General features: G+C 44.5%; 1 protein-coding gene across 1 annotated transcript in view; it reads left to right on the forward strand.

Annotated features, from left to right (window-relative positions):
• Positions 1 to 20,855, forward strand: part of MNS1 (meiosis specific nuclear structural 1) — a 240,942-nt gene that overhangs the window by 194,377 nt on the left and 25,710 nt on the right. Inside the window, exons 7-9 of the mRNA XM_085644126.1 lie at positions 1,610 to 1,717; positions 16,812 to 17,069; positions 19,041 to 19,166. Of these exons, the coding sequence (XP_085500252.1) occupies positions 1,610 to 1,717; positions 16,812 to 17,069; positions 19,041 to 19,166 (492 nt within the window). The remainder of the gene's footprint in view (positions 1 to 1,609; positions 1,718 to 16,811; positions 17,070 to 19,040; positions 19,167 to 20,855) is intronic.

Here is a 20,855-nt window from a genome sequence, read left to right on the forward strand (position 1 = left end):
AGACCTGGGCTGTGATGGGGGAAGAGGGAGGAGATTTCCTTGCACCTCAAAGGGCCTGGTCTGCCTCTGACAACGCCGTCTCCCCCACCTGCCAGGAAGTTACACCAGAGAAGGCAGAACTGGTTCTGGCCAGGCACAGACACTCTGGTGAAAAGATCAAAGGATTTTTGGGATATAAATATTGGGGCCCAGACCCTTGAACTTTAGAACTCTTTTGGACCAAGAAGAAGAGCCGGAGAAGCTGTGAGGAGGAACTACCACTTTGCTGTGTGCTTTGTTGTGTTGACCTGCAGTGGCTGTTTCTGTCTTGGACAGTGAAAGGACTGGACTGAACTTTTTGCAATCTACTTTGTGAGTTTCTCCAAGGGCTTGAGGTAGAGCTTGCCCCCTGTTCAAGAAGTCTCAGGAACAGCAAAGACTTCAAGCTCTTCTGCCCCCAGCACTGTGTGTTTTGTGCTGCTACAGAAGAAAAGCAACCCAATGATGTCTACAACGCCACTGCCTACTCCGTGTCCTGAAGGCACCGTGACCCTGGTCTCACCGACGACGCCTGCTGATGCTGCCACTGAGCCGCTGCTCACTCTGCGACCTGTGGGCACTGCTCTCCGCACCGCCTCGCAACAACGCCTTGGTATCCCCGACGACGCCGCTCCACGCCGAAATCTACGCCGCTGCTTGCACCGTGGTTTGATGGCACCGCTCGTAAATTTGCACAATGCACCGCCCTCATCCCGCACCGCAGCCTTGGCCTGCCGGCGCCATCGACACCAGTTCGTCAGCCGACAGCACTTCAGCAACTGTGACGCCGCTGCTTACACCGTGACCTGCCAGCACCGCGACGAACACCGCATTCACTTCGTACCGCACTGTTGCACTTCGCACCGCAACACCCGACGCCTGCCTACGCCAGCGCTCCTGACTTCAACAGAGAGGAGATCGATCTGTGACTTCGAGGGGCCCCGACGACTCCTGCACCGCCGCTGAAGCCGATGCCTGCGGACGCCGTGCTTTCGGAAGCTCAACAAGAGGTCGCCGACGCCCTCCATTTCTAAAAGGTACTGTTTGCGGGTCTTCTCGACACCGTAGCTGGCCCATGACGACGCGATCAGCCAGAACTGTTTGGATTTGTTTGCTCACTACGCCGTGATAGACCATTCAGCTCCTGGTGCTTCTGGTTTCTTTCTGACACCTGCACTGTACTGCCTTGTCTGGGCCACGACTAAAATCTCTAGGTGAGTAAAAGGTGAGTAATACTATCCAGTGTAGTTATTGTTCTGTGACTTAGAAAGAGCTCTATAATACGTTGCAGGGATATACACAGTACTTCATTGTAGTTCACGCATTGTTTCGGACCAACATTGTGCTACTTGATTATACAGTATGAGCCTTTCGAAAGTGATTACTGACTGGAAATCCTTTTGGTTATTAATACAAGTGAAAGTGTGTGAGTGTGAACGATTTGGAGGGTGGCAAGAGATGCAGAAAGACGAACAAACCTGCACATGTATAAAGATCAAGTCACTCCGTTCCAAAATGATGTTTCTTGAGAAAGTTGAAAATATTACATATGCTTTGTTTGTTAATACATCCTTTTTTTTTTACCTTTTAGCTTGCAGAACATATCCAGAAGGAGCAAAGGCAGCGTGATGAACTTGAACAAATTAGGCAAGAACTTTATCTTGAAGAAGAAGCTCAGGCAGATAGACAGAAACAGATTGTGAGTAAAACCAACAAAGGAGATGTGAAGATCTTTATTGCTTGCAAGAAACGAATGCCATTACACAACATTGATGGAATTATCGCTTATCTTTACATGTACTTATCATTTTCCTTTATCTTATTGAGGCACACTAGTGTGCCACAAGATGGAGATAGCTGTTCCTCTGAAAAGATCCTCATTTGTGGACTGTGTTTTAGGAAATATAATGTGCTATTAGGAAAATGAACACTTGGTATTCCTCCTCTTGAATGTTTCATCTTTAAAAAAAAAGAAAAACACTTTTATTGTTTTCTCTTTTACGCTGCAATACACATCGAGTTACGAACGTATACATTGATATACAATAAAAACAAAAAAGATTAAAAAAAGGGTGGGGAATGGCATATACAATTCAAAGGTCACATTGCAGAAAAACGGGTATTTGTTAATTATTGCTAAATGTAAATCCTTGACATCTAAACAATAAGTGGGGGGGAGGGGGTTTAACCTGGAAATGAATGACCACTGAAACAAACAAATTGGGTTTGGTTCCCAGTAAAAGATATGGAACACCCACAGAAGCTTAGTAATCCACTTAGTGGGAGACGGGCACTATATCAGGATTATGGTGGGGGAGGAGGGTGAAGGGAGGTTATTGGGGGGGCATATTGGGAGACTGAGTAGTGGCAAGTAGGAACCTATCATTGGCTCAAGGAGGCCTGTCATCTTTTGAAAGGAGCACCTTATGTTCCTGCATGAGTTTGTCCCAGAGGCTGTAATAGGGGGCATCTTAAGCCTTGTTTCAATTCCTTATGCAGAAAAAAGTGCTCTGCCCAGGTCCCCAGCGCTGTAGTTCGGTGTTCTAAGTATCTTGGGAGGTGCTGAAGAGTTCCAACGTCTAATGATTCCTCTCTTAGCAAGTATGAGAGCCAGATCCAAAGAGCGAGTAATTCTTTTTTCCTTGTTAGGTTGTGTATATATCCCCAAAGAAAGGCACTGGGACTGTCCGTAACCGATCTTTCGGTAACTGCAGTCACTGTGGCCAGTACCCCAGTCCAAGAGGGTCATAGCATTGCACAGCCACTGAGCATATGTATCGGGTCTGTATGTGGTGTACCATGCCATTTAGGGCATTCTGGGAATATCAAAGGGAAGAGTCTACGAAGCTTCAGTGGCATAAGGTAGGTCTGTGTACAATATGGACTTGAATAAGTTTAAATCAGACTTTACGTGTGATCTTGGTAGGGTGTTCCAACACAGTCTGCCAGTCTTTATCACTAAAAAGGTAATGTAGATCAGGTTCCTAGGACTGTTGGAGGGGGAGAAGCGTCACTCCCACATGCCCCGGACTGCTCTATAGAGCCAAACGATCAGTATTTTCCCACGACTTATCATGTGGAGTGTTTGTAATACAGCATATGTAGAAGGTCGTTGCATGTGACGCCTGCCAGGCTGCTAGTAACACTAGACATATCCCTACATATGTGAGGAATCCACCCCGCAGAAAGCCGGAACACTCTGCCAAGGTCTGGAAATCAGCAATAATTCCATTGCATCTTTTCTCCTGTGATTGATTATGTAGAAAATATATTTAAAGTGTTCATAAAGACCTAAATGTTCTGCAATGCTTTTAAATCAAGAGAGGATTGGAAAGCTTGCCTGACCATTTTGATTTCCAATTAATTTATGTGATGTTCTGTTCAAAGACTCTAGACTGAAAATCCACCCAGGTGTACTCCGACCAATAAAAGGAGCTATTTGTCTGTGTTATTTTAGGCATTGGTAATGGAAAGCTTGTCTTCTATAAGAGCCATGATACAGAAGATAATTGTTGGGTAGGAGATAATGATCTATGAGAATGCCTAATTTTTTGCTTGTGAAAAGTCTAGTTTTTGGACCTCTGCTGTGCTCGAGAGCTCCTCACTACTGTAAGCTTCAGTTAAAAATGGGTTATGAGGGACAACTGCCAGTGCCTACCTTTTAAAATAGGGTCACCTGCTGCACAGTTGGGATAAAGGCTCTGTGCAGGTTCAATGTGTGCACACGTGCACCTGTGTGTAGGTCGTGTGCGCACTGAATATGATGCATATGTGCGCGTGTATAGAACATCACTCTGGGGCCTTTTTTTTCCTTCATGTGAGCACATGCTTTTTAGGATCAGCAGAAAGCATTGGCAAAAGACAAGCACTATTGGCTTTGTTTTTTTTTTGGATTTTTATTTTATTAGAAACCGTTAGCACACAATAAAAGACATACAAGGGCCTACAACCACCAGGGCCGGCCGCTATAGAGCCCGAGGGCCCGCAGTGTAACGCCATACATTCAAATGAACCAGCGGCAAAGTACCCGGCAGTCCGTAAGCACCTATAACAGACCATGGCCATAGGCCAGGAGCGGTTTAAGACAACGGTTTCATTTTTTATTAAACATAACACACACTCAAGGCAATGAGAGTCCGAGATAGCAGCGTGCTCTTCCCAGGACGGGGGAACAACATACAGTGTCCAAAACGATTCTGGTCCAGAAGCGGTGAAGGGGGGCAATGGGAAAACAAAGCATGGAACACACATTACACACTCCCGCAGAATGCGCAGCTAGGGGGTCAAAGCAATATCGACCTCTAGTGGCAAAGGCGGGGCGCAGATACGGCCTCGATATAAATTCCACGGACCCCATACCCTACTCCATTTCCCTGGCTTACCTCTCGCCACATACACCGTCTTTTCCCTAAACATACACCAGTCCATATTCTCCTTCCATACATCAACCGTGGGCGGCCTCGGGGAGCCCCATAGCTGTGCAATGTTACGCTTAGCCACCATATACCCCAAGGTCACCCACTGCGTCTGTGCCGCATTGCAATCATTCGGTTCCCAGACATTCAACAAACACCTCCTAGCCTCTGGCAACAGGGCCACGTGCGTGACCCCCTCCAGTACAGTATGGAGACCGTTCCAGAATCGCACAATCTCCGGACATTCCCACAATATATGAAGGAACGTGCCCGGCAGGCCACATCCACGCTTACACAATCCATCCATCGAATAACCCATACGCAGCAAACCGGGCCCTGTGACATACACTCTATGGAGGATCTTCAGCTGTACAAACCGGAGGCGGGCCGGGATCGCCACCTCCTTCGGGGAGGCCACCGCCGACACCCAGTCTTCATCATCCAGCTCTAAGCCATCGCCTGTCCATGCCTCCCTCAGACGGAGCAGCAAGTCCGCGCGATCGTTGATGAGTTTCTTGTAAATCAAAGAAATAGTGCTGTCGGGCACATAGCCATCCAACACTCTATCCTCCAGTGGAGAATACTCGGGGATGGCAGCAGCGTCCGGAAAAACCGAACACAGCGCATGGTGGACTTGAGCATATCGGAAATACTCTGTATCGTTCAATTTATATTCCTTTTTAAGCATTTCAAACGTTTTGAAAGCTCCCTTCACCCAAAGATCACCCACCTTACATATACCAATCATGTCCCATTTCTCAAAGCCTTTTGATCTCCACAAACAGCCCAACCGCCCAGAGGCATACAGCGGCGTCGCCCGAGTCAAGCGATCCCTCCACCCCATCGCAGCATTCGCTGCGTGCCACACACGCACCGCCACCCGCGTGGGTCCCGTCAGCCGCGTGTCCAGGGTCACCGAGTACAGCGCCCTATTATAATCCCCACCTGGAAGCAGGAATTTATCCATCTCGAACGCCGGGTTTAAGGCAGGACCATATATCCCGTGGTTCACAGCCGCCAACTGAGACACCCAATAGTATCGTTTGATATCAGGGAGTGCAACCCCCCCATCGTACCAAGGAAGCATTAACTTGGCGAGAGCAATCCGCAGCCGCCCGTCCCAAAACAGTTGACGCTGAAGACCCTCAACCTCCCGGAAATAGCGGGCCGGTACGACATCCAGAGTATTTTGCAAGGCGTACAAAAAGCGAGGCAGCGACATCATTTTGAACAATGCCGCCCGTCCAAGCGGTGAAAGCGGAAGTCGTCGCCATCTTGCGACGTCGGCCTTCAGCCGCTGGAGGGGAGGGAGAAGGTTTCGCTCATAGCGGACCGCGGGATCCAGTGAGATAAAGATTCCCAAATATTTGAACCCCAGGGTAGCAACCTGAACAGGGCAGTCTTGCGGCAGGAGGGGGGCTTCCCCGGAGAGGACGTAGACGCACGATTTGGCCCAGTTGATAACCAGGCCGGAGTTGCGGCCAAAGGAAGTCAACACGTCCACCAATACCATTAGTGACTGTCGGGGGGAAGTGAGATATAGAAGGATGTCTTCCGCGTAAAGGGAGACACGGTCTTCGAATTCCGGCGTCCATCTAATGCCTCGCAACGACGGCTCCCAACGCAGCCAGGCGGCGAGAGGCTCCAAAGAAAGCGCAAAGAGAAGGGGCGATAGCGGACATCCCTGTCGCGTACCCCTCCCCAGTGCGAAGGGAGCCGACACCCTACCATTCACCACCACCTGAGCCAGTGGGTCAGCGTATAACAATTTTACCCAACCAATAAACTCAGGGCCGAATCCAAATTTCGCCAAAACGGCCCAAATATATGGCCACTCCAAAGTGTCGAACGCCATAGTAGCATCTAGAGATGCCAAGATGGCCGGCTTCCGTATAAACTCGGCTCTAGCCAGCACACCGTGTAACCGCCTCAAATTTAGGGCGGTATTCCGATGGGGTATAAAACCGGACTGATCCTGATGAATCAAGTCGCCCGCGACCCGAACCAGTCGGTTAGCCAACACCTTGGCCAGAATTTTGGGTTCTGCGTTCAACAGCGAAATGGGCCTATAGGAGGCGCAGCGGTCTCGCGGCTTCCCATCTTTGTGTATCACCACTATGGTGGCGAGGCGTTGGTCAGGGGGAAGGAAGCCCGCCGCACGTGCCGCCGAAAACATGTCACGAAGATACAGCGCTATCTTATCAGGCGTAAACTATTGGCTTTGTTGATGACTTTTTTCCAGACAGTTATAAGTGAAGACAGGCAGTACCTCAGCTATGCATTATGCCATCAAATGTGGGTGTCATGTAGAGTGATCATCATATGCCAGACCCCTCCATATCATGTTGTTTGTGTGGCTCACGTCACGCCCTCCACCTCCATTAACCTGTGTTACGGGTAGAGTGCTCTTAGTTAATGTCAGTCACCTCCGGGGGCCATTGTCCATTCTACGGGGCACTCAGGCCTTCTCTCACCCATGGTTTCCAGAGTTTCTTAGTTGGTGTTATTAGTTCGCCCTCCAGAGAAAAGAGACAGACCACTTCTACTTACAGCTCTTAACACATTCTTTTGCAAACAGGGTGGTCCATCCTGATCTCAGCATCCACCTGCTACTACCTAATAGGCCTTAAGCGCAGTCTTGTACCCACCCCATACCACATTCCTTCTCCTTACAGCCTGGTGTCGAACATGACAACACTTCTCTCCAAGATAATGGTTGACTCCCCCCGCCCTGATGCTTTTTCTCCTGGAGTAGTTAACTGCAATTTAGGTTTCCAGCTCTTCACCTGCAGCGTGTCCCTGGCGCTGCTATGATTCATTACACGGCCCAGGCCACACTGTACCTGGCATTGCAGTGACCCATGCTTTCTCTTACCAGCACTCCAACATGTGTTGTTGTCGACATGCAGCAAAGATACCCTCGCTCAGAGTCCCGGACTTCCAGTGTATCCCAGATCACTCTGGTGGAGCAAATACTCTGTCCCCCATTTTGGCTCCTCCACTCAGCACATTTTTTAGTAGCTAACATCTGAGGTATTGCCGAGTGTTCTTTGAAATTCAATGAGCCCAAAAAAGGGATAATATTCATTAGAAGAAAGTTAAATTTCGTAATGTTAGTGCACTAAGGGCCTGAAATTCTTATTCGCGAAAAGTGGTTGCACACTGACTTTTTGTGAATGGAAAGGAATTTTGAGACCCGCTCTATGTACTAATAGGTTGCTTGACAAAATTACGAATCGTAGTGGGTCGTCGTTTGACCTACCTCAACAGTATTCATGAGGTAGGTTGTAAATGCTGGTTCACTAACATTGGATGCCATCACAGCAATAGTGGCCTGCTGGGGTCAGCAGTCCCAACAGGTCTGTGATTGTATTTTAACATAAGTCAACTTTTTTTAACTGCATCGTGTTTTCCTCATAGAAAGCAGAATTGCATTAAAAAAGAAAAGGTTTTTTTGTGGTTTGTTTGAGAGTTGAGAGTAGTCCTTTGGGCCACTTCCTATTCCCAAACGTTTTTTTCAATTACATTTGTGAATGGGCTAATACCTGCATTCAGGTGTTGTTATGATTTCAGTGTTTCAGTGTATATATGTATACATGTATATATTGTGTTTGCTGCTGTGTAGTTATAGTTAGGTCAAAGTTTCCATGCGAAGAATTTTTTTTTGTTTCACTATAATGTTTGACGAATCATTTTTATGAAATAGATATATAATTCTACATTTGTAAAGCGCTTGGGCACTACTTCACTGCAGGGTGCGCCCTTTCAAGTCCTGCTACGGTGGGGGATTTGTCCTCAAGAATGCTGGCCTCAAAGGAAATGTGCAAGCAGTTGCCTTATCACCGCTAAGGATATCCAGGCGCTGTGGGGCCATCGGGGAAATTAAGTCAGCGATTGCCCAGAGTCACATGATGCTGAGCTGCCGCCAGAGCCGGGAGCTAACCGTGAGCCCTGCACTCCGAGTCAGCCACCCTGGCTGCTGTGCCACACCTCTCCCATATCTAGTATTACCTACTGACAATTTTTATCTACTGGCGGTTGTTATAATTAGGACCTAGTTTGCTGGAAAAGTGTTTTTTGTTTTGCCAAAAACTTTGGTGACGTTTGCCGAATCTTCACAAAATTTTCAAAATTAGTACAATGCTCACTTCAGCTGCAGTCTTAAAAGTGTTGGGTGATCCGTCAAGCAGGGACCGAGAAAAAGTGGGGGTCCCAAAATGCTTTTTTCCACATGCAATTTCCCATAGGGATTTTAGACACGACTACAGTCCAAACCACTGACCGAATTTACATCAAATTTGATAGAAAGGTAAATCTTGGTCCAGAAAGCAACCTTTTTGTGATTTGGTGTAAACCTGATCAGTAGGTAACTATAATTCACGCCCTTGCCTACCACTGCTAATTACTCCCACATATTACATCACTCATGACATCTTCTATGACATCATTGATAATATCAGTGCAACTTTTGCAGTGAAATTATTGATGAGAAAACTGCATGCCGGGGGCGCGAGTTATAGATATCTTAGGCCACGAGTTCTAGTTACTTGAGATAACTATCGCAGCGAAAATTCTATGGTTGTGTGTAAAATATTTATAATAGAGCTCTGAGCTGGGACTGGTGAAACAGCTCTTAGTAAAGACATTTGTTATGGAACAATGCACAATAAAATGTTGGAACATTTTTAACTTTTGCCACAGGCCTGTTACACAACTAAAAAGGTTTTTTATGGTACGGTTGCTTGCAACCCTCTTCAGTACATCATGCTGTAAATCTACCATCCACCTACATCATTTAGTGCTGATCTGCAGCGTTGTTACGTAGCCTATTTTGTAGATAATGAATTCTGTTGTCTTCAAATTTGCAGTGTGTGTGCAAGCTTTGCTTGTCTGTTATTGGCACTTCCGTGTTTTCCCGTTGCTCTGAAAGCAGAAGGGCTTGAAAGACTTGTCAGTCCAAAATACAGTGAGGGGAATGGAGCACATGATCATATTACATAAACGCTAGGCCCCTATCAGGTTCATTTAGATCACGTTTTTACAACGTGTTAATATTGCAACTTGCTTTTATTTACATTGTTGTCCTCCTTCTGCTTTCGAGTAAGGCGACAGTAAACAGAGTGGACCGGTCGACCTGCTTTGGTCTAAATTTTCAAAAGATTACAGCAGCCTAACGAGGGATTAGGGTTGAGATCTAGGAAATGCATTGTGTCTGGAGCTTTAATTTAGATGCTCCCCGCAGAGGAGAGACAGAGGGCTAAGAGGATATTACAAATGCTGCACTTGTGCCTGGCAACAGTGACGGACAGCATTAGCCAGCGTTAACCTCTAAGTCCATTGGATCAGTGTTTACAGGGTTGAGCCCTGTCCTCAGAAGCCGTCGGACATGTAGTGCTGTGTTTGCAAACATTGCGGGGAGTTTTACACGCGCTTGGCTCTCGTGTGGTCATTAAGCAGAAGAGCAGTAATCGGATGTCCTAAACCAGTAAAAACGGCCGAAGGATATTATTTCCAGCTCCTTTGGCACAAACCAAACGGCAAGGGGTCTTTAATGTATTCCCTTTTCAGGGCTGTCTTACCAGCGCTGCTGTCTGTCACCTACAGTTACCAACTCTTAAAAATGTGCTTTGCGTGAGCTCTGATCCCCCCCCCACACCCAGGAGTATTGTTCACCTACCGCATTCTGTTGACATCCCCTGCAGTATTTGCGATGCAATGCAAAAGTACACTGAATTACATAATTATTATTATTTTTTGTGGGTGTTCCAGATGGTGACGTTGGCGTTTCTACAGCAAGAGAGCTTATTTCATATTCTTGACTAGCTCGTCCAATGTCAAATAGTTGTTCAGTTTACAGGTGGTGACTGTGATAAAGTCCCTTGTTAGTATAATCAAAGGTGTGTTGTTTATGACGGAGCCTCCATGGCATTCCACCTCCTTACAACATGTTCTAATTTATTAGTTACCCTGAATAAACTGAGCAGTGATTTGAGGCAGAATAAAAATAGCTTGCTCTGTGGCTACTATTGCCCATTTCCTTTTGGTACTATGGTAGGATTGTTTTGTTTCATTTTATTTTCCATTTGCACATTAAGCCCCAGAACCTTTGGGTAAACTAACCATTAAAACTGTGACTTTTAAAATTGTTGATTTCAGACTTGGGAAGAAAAGAAATAGTGGGACAATACTAAAGAGGTAGCAAAAGAAGAGACCACAAGAATGAAGAAAATAATCCTATACAATTTTGTCTTCTAAAAATTAAGACAAAATACGTTTTTACTTCTCCACATTGGCCAACAGACGAGATGATTGCATCTCGATTCATGGAATTTATTCCTCAGGTTTTGTCAGAAGGCTAACACAAACATTTGACAAGCCAGGTCCGATGGCTTAGTGAACCAATGCATCCACTGTAGGGGCCTATGTATAACCTCATAGTCACAGGTTCAAATCCGAGCGGGTCTACTCAGCCTTTCATCCTTCTGAGGTCGGTAAAATGAGTACTATTGAGTTGGATAATGATAAACATTTGTTATTCAGCGGCCCACAGGTGAAAGTGCGCTTTACAAATACACGTTATGTTATATGACTTGTAATAGATGCCCTTTTCCTATGATTATCGTTTTATATATTAAGTTGAACTGGAATTAAAAAATGGTCCCATGGAACACTAGAGGCCGGTGAGAGGCCAAGTGTCCTCGTTTCCACAGGTCTGTTTTCAACAGACCTTGGAGATGGCTTTGTTGCATCTGCAGTCTGAACCAACCCTGCAGTATGAACTGGGCTTTTCCACCAATGTGCCCAAATCTTACATGTAGCTCTTCCAGTGCCTACTGTTCATATGGACAGTACAGGACACCACCTGAACGCAAGCATTTCCACGTCCACAGAGGCTATGAGACACCCACGCTCTAATTCCGTGCTTTAAGGAAGGAGCTTGTGTTTCAGTCCTGTGTGTCATATGCCTACTCAGTCAGATGGCTTCTTGCATCGACTTGGTCACACGTGCCTCTGTTGCAGGGATTCTGCACATACACAGAACTATACACAGGAAAACAGGACCTCAGTGTATAGGGGTGTACCAACCTACCACGTCAGTACCCAAAATCCCAAACCAAGTAGTTATAGTGTCTCATTCGTTCTGCTCTAAATATCACAGAGCTACAAATGATTTGACAACCCAGAACACAACACTGCCGACTCTCTCCGGAATCACGGGAGCAAGACGTACTCTTTCGCTCACTCACTCGTACTTGTCCACAATAAGAATGAGCAGAGTCATGAAAATAGTTCAAAATGTTTATGTTAACTATTGTGCTCTACAATACAGTATACATGCCACTATTAGCATAAAAAAATGCATAAACTCAGCACAGTTAGCATTGTTACAATTCCATAGAATACAAAGGGAGAAGTCATTTTATAAAGACAGTGGAAAACAAGGCATTCAGGCCTAACTACCCTTCCCTTGACTAGAAGAAGTTTATTTTATATAAAGGAAGATCCCTGGGCTTTGACAGCAGACCCCATAACTTAAAGCCTGGATGTGAGGTTTACATCATAGGAACAGCAGAGCTCTTCTCCATGGAACGGCTTTCTCCAAGTGTGTTAAAACAACATGCAACAACGTAATATCAAAGCACGAGTCTTCAGTACTGCAGCTGTGTGTAGCATGTTATGTCTAGGTCTAGGGACTGACCAGAACAGAATAACAAGGGACATTGTTTATCGACCTTGCACATGGTGCTCAGACTAAACTCCAGGAAAGGCAGAGAACGCGAAAGGCAGCCCGTTCTCATGTGAAAGGCACAAACAGAGTCTTGCAAAAACAAAGTCATGTAGTAACATGCGCAAAAGCAGCATCATGGCAGACCAGCTCATGCTACTTAGCAATGTCGACAATGTCCCTAAGGGCCATATAACACCTCCTGGCATATGAGAGCCCTTCCGTGGTGCCTCCACATACAGTTTTTCCAACACAAATTAGATCTTCTGACTCCATAGTGATCTCCAGGGACACTGTAGTGGAGCTTGCCTAATGGGATCTGGAGGAGAACCTGTCCAGTGGGATGTCCTTCCAACCCCCTCTAGCCATGACAGCAACACAGTTGCCTCCACTTTAGGGTGGGATTTCATCTAGAAGTTTTGAATATCAGAGGCCTCTGGTCTGCAGCAGAACAGAACTTACACATCAGTCTACTCAAATTGAAGGTGATTCGCCTAGCGCTCAAAGCATTTCCCCCTTCCCTTCGTGGTCAGTCAGTGCAAATCTCGTAAGACAATATGCGTGTGATGAAGTATATTAGCAAGCAAGAGGGGGTGGGATCTCAACCTTTCTGTCAAGGAGGGGCTGAGGCTTTTGATCCTGGGCTTAACAACAGGGAATCTGGATAATGGCGAGTCATCTCTCTGGATCTAAGAACAGCAGGGCCACAGATCTGAGTCTGTCATCGTGCCGACCACGAGTGGTGTCTCCACCTGGCAGTTGTTAAGAGTATCTTCGATCATTGGGGCGTGTTCGACGTGGATATCTATGCCACTAGTTCCAATTTTCATTACCTGAAGTTCTGTGCCCTTCAGTATCTTATGCAAAGATCTCTGGGAGGAAGTATTTGCAGTGAAGTGAGTTCTTCCTCTTCATTACGTGTTTCCTCTCATACCCTTAATTCCTCAGTTCCAGAGGAAGATCAGTCAAGACCTGGCCCACATCATCTTGGTGGCTCCAGATTGGCTTAGAAGGGTGGGGTATGGATTCCTTCTGCACCTCTCACTTTGTCCCTCAATCGATCTTCCTCACAGGGTGGGTGTTCTTTCGCAGTCAGTTCAGGTCCTCCATCCAAATCTCCAGAGCCTACACTTTTGTGCGTGGAGACTGAGCGGGGACATTTTAAAAAAGAAAAATTCAGCTGTCTGATGACGTTATGTATGTCCTCTTATCTGCCCACTGATCTTCTACTAAATCTTTCTACTTGGTCGATTTGTCACTTGATGCACAGACCACCATACAGACCACTTACTAGCACTATCTTCTGACATCCTTAAGGTTGTGCTTTCCTTGGCACAAGAAGGATGTGCCTTGGGTACTGTAAAGTGGTGTCTGATGGCGTTTTCGACCTTCCTCTATCTCCTGGACCAGTGTCCCTCTTCAAATCTCCAATCATGTTGACTCCCACTCCTTTTATTATGCCCCAGTGGAACCTAAACTTGGAGCTTACCTTCATGATGGGGGTCTCCATTTTAGACCTTACATAGTTGTTCTTTGTGTCTCTTGTTTGCTTTTCTTGTTGCCATTACGACTGCCAGTGCAAACCCTTTCACTTATTTATTCCCCAACAAGCTTGAACTATGAATATGAGCTGCTTTCCTTTCTAAGGTGGTGGTTTTCTTTCTGGGTCAAGTCAGTCGGTCACTCTCCCTTCCTTTTTCACCCCACCTTACCCTACAAGGGAGAAGGAGAAGTTTTATAGGCTGGATCTGAAGAGGGTAGTTAGTAGTATATTGACTACACATAGGAATTCTGGGTGGACGCCAAGCTTTTTATTCGGAATGATGGCAATAGAAAGGAAAAGCAATGCAGAAAAGGACCTTATCCAGATTTGTTTGTGTTGAGACCTGCTGTGCAGTGGCCCAGAAGGAGCCTCTGGAGGGCATTAAGGCTCAGTCCACATGAGCCAAGTCCTCAACATCTGCCTTGACTAGTTGATTTTCTGTAGGTGACACGTGCAGAGTGGCCACTTGGTCATCCCTTCATACCTTTGTCAAGCACTATTGCCGTATATGGAGGTGTTTCTGTCCGATCTGTCCTACAGGACTTCATCATATAGCCATCCATCAGGCCCTCCATCCCGGAGGTGGACCTGCTTGGAAATCTATTCAAGAGGTGAGGATAGAAATAGCCATCAGAATAAAGTTACTTACTTCTAGTAACAATATTTCTGGTAGATACTCTCTATACCTCCAAATTCCTCACTGATCCCACCCACGGTCCCATTTTCTGATGGATGGCTATGGCCACCTGTAATAAGATGCCACTTCGTATTATATCTTACTCCTGCATTTTACAACCTGATGTCACTCCCGTCCTGCTGCTTTGGCAGCAAGAAAAATGGATTGGAAACAGATGTTTTCCCAACAGTGGGGTGCATTATGGCTCCTATGGCGTTACTGCCGGTGCCCATACAGAGCCAGCGCCTCCTAATGTCTAGAGAGAACTATGGAAGACGTTTTCCCAGACCAGTCTAATGCCTTCTAGTATATTCAAGAGGTGAGAGATCTGCAGCTCTCCAGAGAACCTTTTCTTTGCCATGAATGCTGTAAGCACGATACACGTCAGATCTAAACAAGCATTGGCATAGCCAATAGGTCTCGCCTTTGGGACCTTATAAGTGTTTAACTGTGCAACAGTTGATGTTGTTGCACCAAGGATATTGTGCTGCATAACTAAATACTTATAAGGTCCCAAAAGTGAGACCTATTGGCTATGCCAATGCTTGTTTCAGTTTAATACCACAGCAATATTTACACTGACACCTCCCCTCCCCCCAACCGTGCTTCTGTGACCCGTGTTCAGTGCAGTCTATGCTGCACTTTTTTCCCTGCAAGTTATGATGCATCCATGGAAAAAAAATGAATCCTGCTGTTAAGGTATTTAAACATTAGGAGGTGCAGACCTGCCTTGCTTAACTACAGCTGTTACAAACCGAACATGTCTGTCTGTCATCATTTTGGACATACGCTGATATGGGAAAGCCAGAAGGAGGGGGCGCAAGAGAGCAGGAAAGGGGGCACAACCAAGGAAGAGATAGGCAAGAGAGACAGGAGAAACCACAGGACACCGTTAAACAGAAGGGAAGGGCACAAAAAGCAAGGACCTGGGCCTTGCAGGGTAACTGGGCACACGCAGTAGGGAGCGGACAGTAGGCACGAGAGGAGGGCACAGAAGGGAAGGTGGGGGGCAGGGGAATTCGGAGACTCACCTCACTCCTCTGGAGCTGCAGGGAGCTGTTGAGGTAAATGAAGGGAGAGAATGCAGCTCTAAAGCAGGGGGGACAGTTGGTGCTGGAGCCCAGTCGGACGCGCTCTGCAAATGGAGCATGGGAAGGGGAGGGACGGGATAAGAGAGCTGCTAGAAGTCTCTCGTTCGTTACCATGGCCGTCTGCTCCTTAAACAAAATCCAAACAAACTGTCGCCATTGCGCTAATATAAAAAATATATAGTGCTCGCGGTCCCGAAAATGAAAGCGGACCGCGCATGTAACTTAAAACAAGCATTGGCCACGAAAGTCATCACGATCGCTGTGAAAGCGAAAGTGATCGCGATGAAGCGCTAATGGCATTCCTGAGTGCTGCTGGCTGGCCTATCGCATGGCGGTTGCGCGCGTGCACGCTCACGTGCACGCAAGCGCTAGGCCAGTCAGCAGCACTTAAAAAACTCACATACAAAATGTCTCTCAAAGCCAGCGCATGCGCTGGGCTCAGCGAGACCTAAAAAGGGCAATTGGACTGTAGATTGACCCTAGGTAGTCACCAAATGTTGAAGAGTTAGTTGCCAATGAAACAAATTTAAATGCTGCATACATTGGGAAGATCTGTGATGGATTTGTGGTAGGTTGCTCCAGAAGACTCCAAGATCCAGAGGATCTATGCGCACTAAGGGCCCGATTCACAGAACTAACTTAAGACAAAATCCTAAACTTACTACCATTTTGGTATTCACAGAAGGCACTTACTCATCAATGAGTAAGTGCCATCTGTGAATATCAAAAAGAGTAAATGCTAGTAAGTTTAGGATTTTATCTTAAGTTAGTTCTGTGAATCGGGCCCTCAGAGCTTATGTCCTCCTCCCAGACACCTGAAGCATCCACAGCGGAGCGTGTGCCATGACCCTGCAAACATCTTTTTAAAGGCACGCATTTGCGCTGTAATGTCACTGCAGGGAGCTCATGCACCTCACAATAATGAGCAGCATTGACCACTCAGACTAATTGGACAGACAGAGGCCAGAAGTTGTATGTCCAGTGCTCGCTGCCATTCTGGTTGGCAAGCAACCAAAAGTATATAATAAGAGACCTCCAACTTCTGAATATATTGATTGTTTTGTAAAAAATTATATTTCTTTACTACAAAAATCCAGTTTGCTAAATTAGAAAATGCATTGCAACTGAATGTTATGCCCTGATTGAGCCAATGTAGTAACAAAAACTGATGTTCTAGCTACGCAATTTATTGAGTTTTCTGTGTGGGATGCAGTGGTATTTTTGTACATTTTGGACGAACATAGTTTCACAAATTTGTATTTGAAAAGTTTTGTCAGTGATGTCAAAGGTGTTAAACGTAACATTGTTCTGACTTTTTGTCCACCCTTTCTTTTAATTGAAGGCTGAAATGGAAAAGAAAATAAGGCAGCGCATAGAGCTGCAGAAAACGTTCGAGGAGCAAATCGCCTACAAGCAGGTTGTACTTCAGGCTGAGAAGGAAGAGGACGCAGCCTTCATGCGAGCTATGATGGCGAAATTTGCTGAGGACGATCGCATCGAGCAGATGAATGCTCAGAAACGACGAATGAAGCAACTTGAACACAAGAGGGCTGTTCAGAAACTTCTGGAAGACCGCCACAAACAGTTAATTGCTGACAAAGTAAGACATTATCAATTATTTAGGGGTAATACGGCTAATAAGTATTTAGCATCATGATTGTTGTGGCTGAGCAGGGATTGTTTTCTTTTATTTGAAGCGCGTCCCAGTGTGGGTCTTCCTTGACGAATTTTTTAAAGAGCTACAATAATGTTCTTGAAAGAAGTTTTTTAAGGTCCTGGGATTTCCAGACTGTTCGGTGTCCACAAAGCAGGGTCTTTGTTAAACTTTATAAAGACTCCTATCCCCTTAATAGTACACAAAAAGTCTTAATTGCTTAACAACCGGTTCAATATATCTCTCTATCTATATATATATATAGATATAGATATAGATATAGATAGATAGATAGATAGATATAGATATACATATATATATAGATGTATTTATTTATATATTATAAATGGTGCATCCTATAAGTAATAAAAAAGAAAATATCGTTAAAGTTTGTACAACCTAACCAAATTATCGATTTTGAAACCAGTTTTTAAAATTTGACACGGTTGTTTGACCCTCAAATTATTTTATATCCCTGTGCAATAGTTCTCATACCCCAAATGGGATTACTTATCTCTTCCAAAAACAGGACATTTTTAAAAATGTAATCAAATGGTAAATGTATTGTTACGTGTCAGGCTCGGTCCTCTGAGCATGCAGTTACAGGGTTCGCTAAGCTCACGAGACATTCTTTACTCTCTGGGTGGGGGAGGAAGGCAATCGGTCTAAACTTAACTCGAGAGGAATTTTGGGTGAACCAGATACAGTGCAACATATATCACTGTAACAGTAATGGATGGCTATCAAGTCAAGGGTTAGGTCCGCACAAAACTTATGATCGGAACCCACAAAACGTAATACTAAATACAGTATTAACTATAATACAGTAATTTTGAAACTAACCAGAAATCTCTCGGAGTTTACCATGCTACAGATGTGAACACAGTACAGTACTGAGCATTATACAGTACACTATAAAATATAGTGCATCTCCATTTCAAAGGTCCAGCCAGTCAAGATTTCCTCCCCATAGAGGAGTCTGAGCGAGCAGCAGCCTTCGTGGGGGGGGGGGGGGGCCTCAAGTGAGCCCTCTTTAGCATTCTCTATTGGAATCTAAGAGTATTCTCCCCTGAATGTCTGAAACAAAGTAGGAGTGCATAGGGTTAGAAGATGGGGTTGTCCTTTTCAGACCGCAGGCAGACTCTTGGAAGTGCCATTCTTTCATCATAATAAATGTTTTTGAACATTTACAGGTATTCCTAATTTACGATACTAATAATGTTCACAACGCCCTTTCATGCACGTAATTCATACATGGTAAAATTTGCGTACAAATATTTCGGAGATAACTGAATGTAGTGTTTGTTAGTATATTTTGTAATTAAATATGTTTACAATGTGTCCTCCGTTGGTTTGAGCCTTTGAACTTAACTTTCCGCAGGAAGGCCAATCTGCACCTCACCTGGGTGAGCTTGGCACCCCAAATACAACAAATCAGATTTCACCGGCCATGCCTCATTCAGAGGAGGATAAGGGGGGGTGTTGGGTGCTACCCCCTTAGGACTAGATGTGTGGAGATAAATGTTGGTCTCCCTCTCATAAAGCCTACCTAAGTGATGGCACCAGTCTCCAATTTTGGGGGGTGCTTAAGCTTTTGGGTCCCCTCTAATAGTTGCAACAAAGAAAAAAAATGATGGGGCAGGGCACTAGGTGGACACGTTATCAGGGACTTTCGTTCTTGCAACATTTAAAAAAATGATATCAGTTACTGTGTAATTTTTTTTTGTTGCAATTCTGTATTACTTACTGATTTGGGATTTGACTGAGACTGGTCCTTAGTCGTATGCTGTCAACATAGCTGAGATTCTTCTTGACTGTGCAGAAAGAGCTATGGCAGGCTTTATGGTTTGCTGCAATGTAGTTTAAAATGATGATCTATTAATAAAAATGATAGATCCAGTTACTTTGTTTCTGTAGGAGCGGGAACTCCAAGAACAGCAATTGGAAGAAGGAAAAGAAGCATGGCGCCGTGCCATTATTGAGGAAGAAAGACAGAAACTTCTCAAAGAGCATGCTTCTAACCTTCTTGGATACCTTCCCAAGGTAAGTGAAGTGCTGTACCTCGCAGCTGTTTGTTTCGAGCAATATTGTATTTAACTTTTCTACCATTTTAGAAACAGTTCGATATAACATGTTTTGAGGTGATATATCTTTTTGTTTACATTTTGAGTTCTGAGGGGTGTGTACATTTAAAAACTCTTCACAGTTGCAGGTCATCTAGTATTTTGCGTGGTGTAGCACTTGATTCAGAATGTATTTTGTCGACAACCCACAGTATGTTGTGAACTTTCTCTGAGTCTGTGAAGGAGTTCTTCAGTTAATAGGTTGCTTGAACGTTTGCAGGTGAAATTCTCTAATGCGATACGATAAATACTTTGTTTATTTAGACCTTGGTCTTTAAACAGTAATGACCAGTTAAAATGACAATTCAACAGTACAGATTTATACCTTCTCAACGTTAAAAGTTAATAAAATTTTCAGAGTGGAGTACAAAAGTAATTTTTCTATACAAATCAACTGGCGCATTTATGGACATTATACATAATTTAAAAAAAAATCAATTTAAAATAATACGCAATTCATCCATTTTTAAGAAGGTTTATATTAACCTTGTTTAAAATTTAAGACAGTTTAAAATTTCGTGAAATTACAGCTAATTCTCTTTTAGATAACTTTTAATTACCTTCATATAGTTGCCTAATGCAATCGCGATTTCGAGGTTAGGCATTTCTGTAATTAACTCCACCGCCTGTGTCCGTAACTTTATGCCATATTTTAGAAACATTGGACGGAGACATAATTTACGCTGCTCTAATAAAGTTGCACAATCTAACACAATATGTAATATATCGCCTTTTGTTCCCAAAGTACATTTACAATGACCTTCATGACCTAACATTTTTCTTTTTCATTCTTCATTTATCAACCAGGGATTTATACCGGTTCTCAGTCTTAAGATTTCCTGTCTATACCAATGATTTGGTAATAAATCCAAGTAAGGGAACCAATTTTTATTTAACCATGAATCTCTCATAAATTGCACAGATTTTTTCTTTGCCAGATACTCCATATCTGCACCTCTAGAGACTTCTTGTCCGTACTTACTAAGATCACTTTTAGTGAATTCTACATCCAAGGAATCTTGACCAATTTTCACCTTTAAATTCTTACAGGCTAATCGTATTTTCTTCCTATTCTCTTTAGCCCATTTTAGATTACTGTTTTGAATTTCTTTTCTACACCATTGGGATACTTTCTGGCCTCTCTCTATATCCAGGCGTTTCCAGAATCTGATTAAGGCCGTTTGTGCCTGTACCCTCCAAGCAATTGTACCTAACTCAATTCTTATTGCTTGGATCATCGCCGAATGTGGTAATGACATTAATGTTTTTAGGCATTTCCCTTCCTCTAGATCCCAATCACATTTGCCACTCAAGTGGAGAACTTCCGCTCCATAGAGTACTTGTGGGGGTATCATTGCGCTGAAGGCCTTTAACAGCGGTCTGTGCGACATGTTTCCATAATCTCGATTACATTTTTTCAGGCCACAGATCGATGTAAAGGCCTTCGCCTTCTGGGCCTCTATATGGGTGTACCACTTCAGAGACCTGTCAAACCACATCCCAAGGTAGCGATATTCATTCACTGTTTCTAGTTTCAGGTCTCCTAAAAACCAATTAAATCGAATTTCTTTTTTCCCAAAGCTTAACATTTTTGTCTTTTCCATATTTA

The sequence above is a fragment of the Triturus cristatus genome, chromosome 3_1, assembly GCF_964204655.1.
Source record: "Triturus cristatus chromosome 3_1, aTriCri1.1, whole genome shotgun sequence".
NCBI classification, from domain to species: domain Eukaryota; kingdom Metazoa; phylum Chordata; class Amphibia; order Caudata; family Salamandridae; genus Triturus; species Triturus cristatus.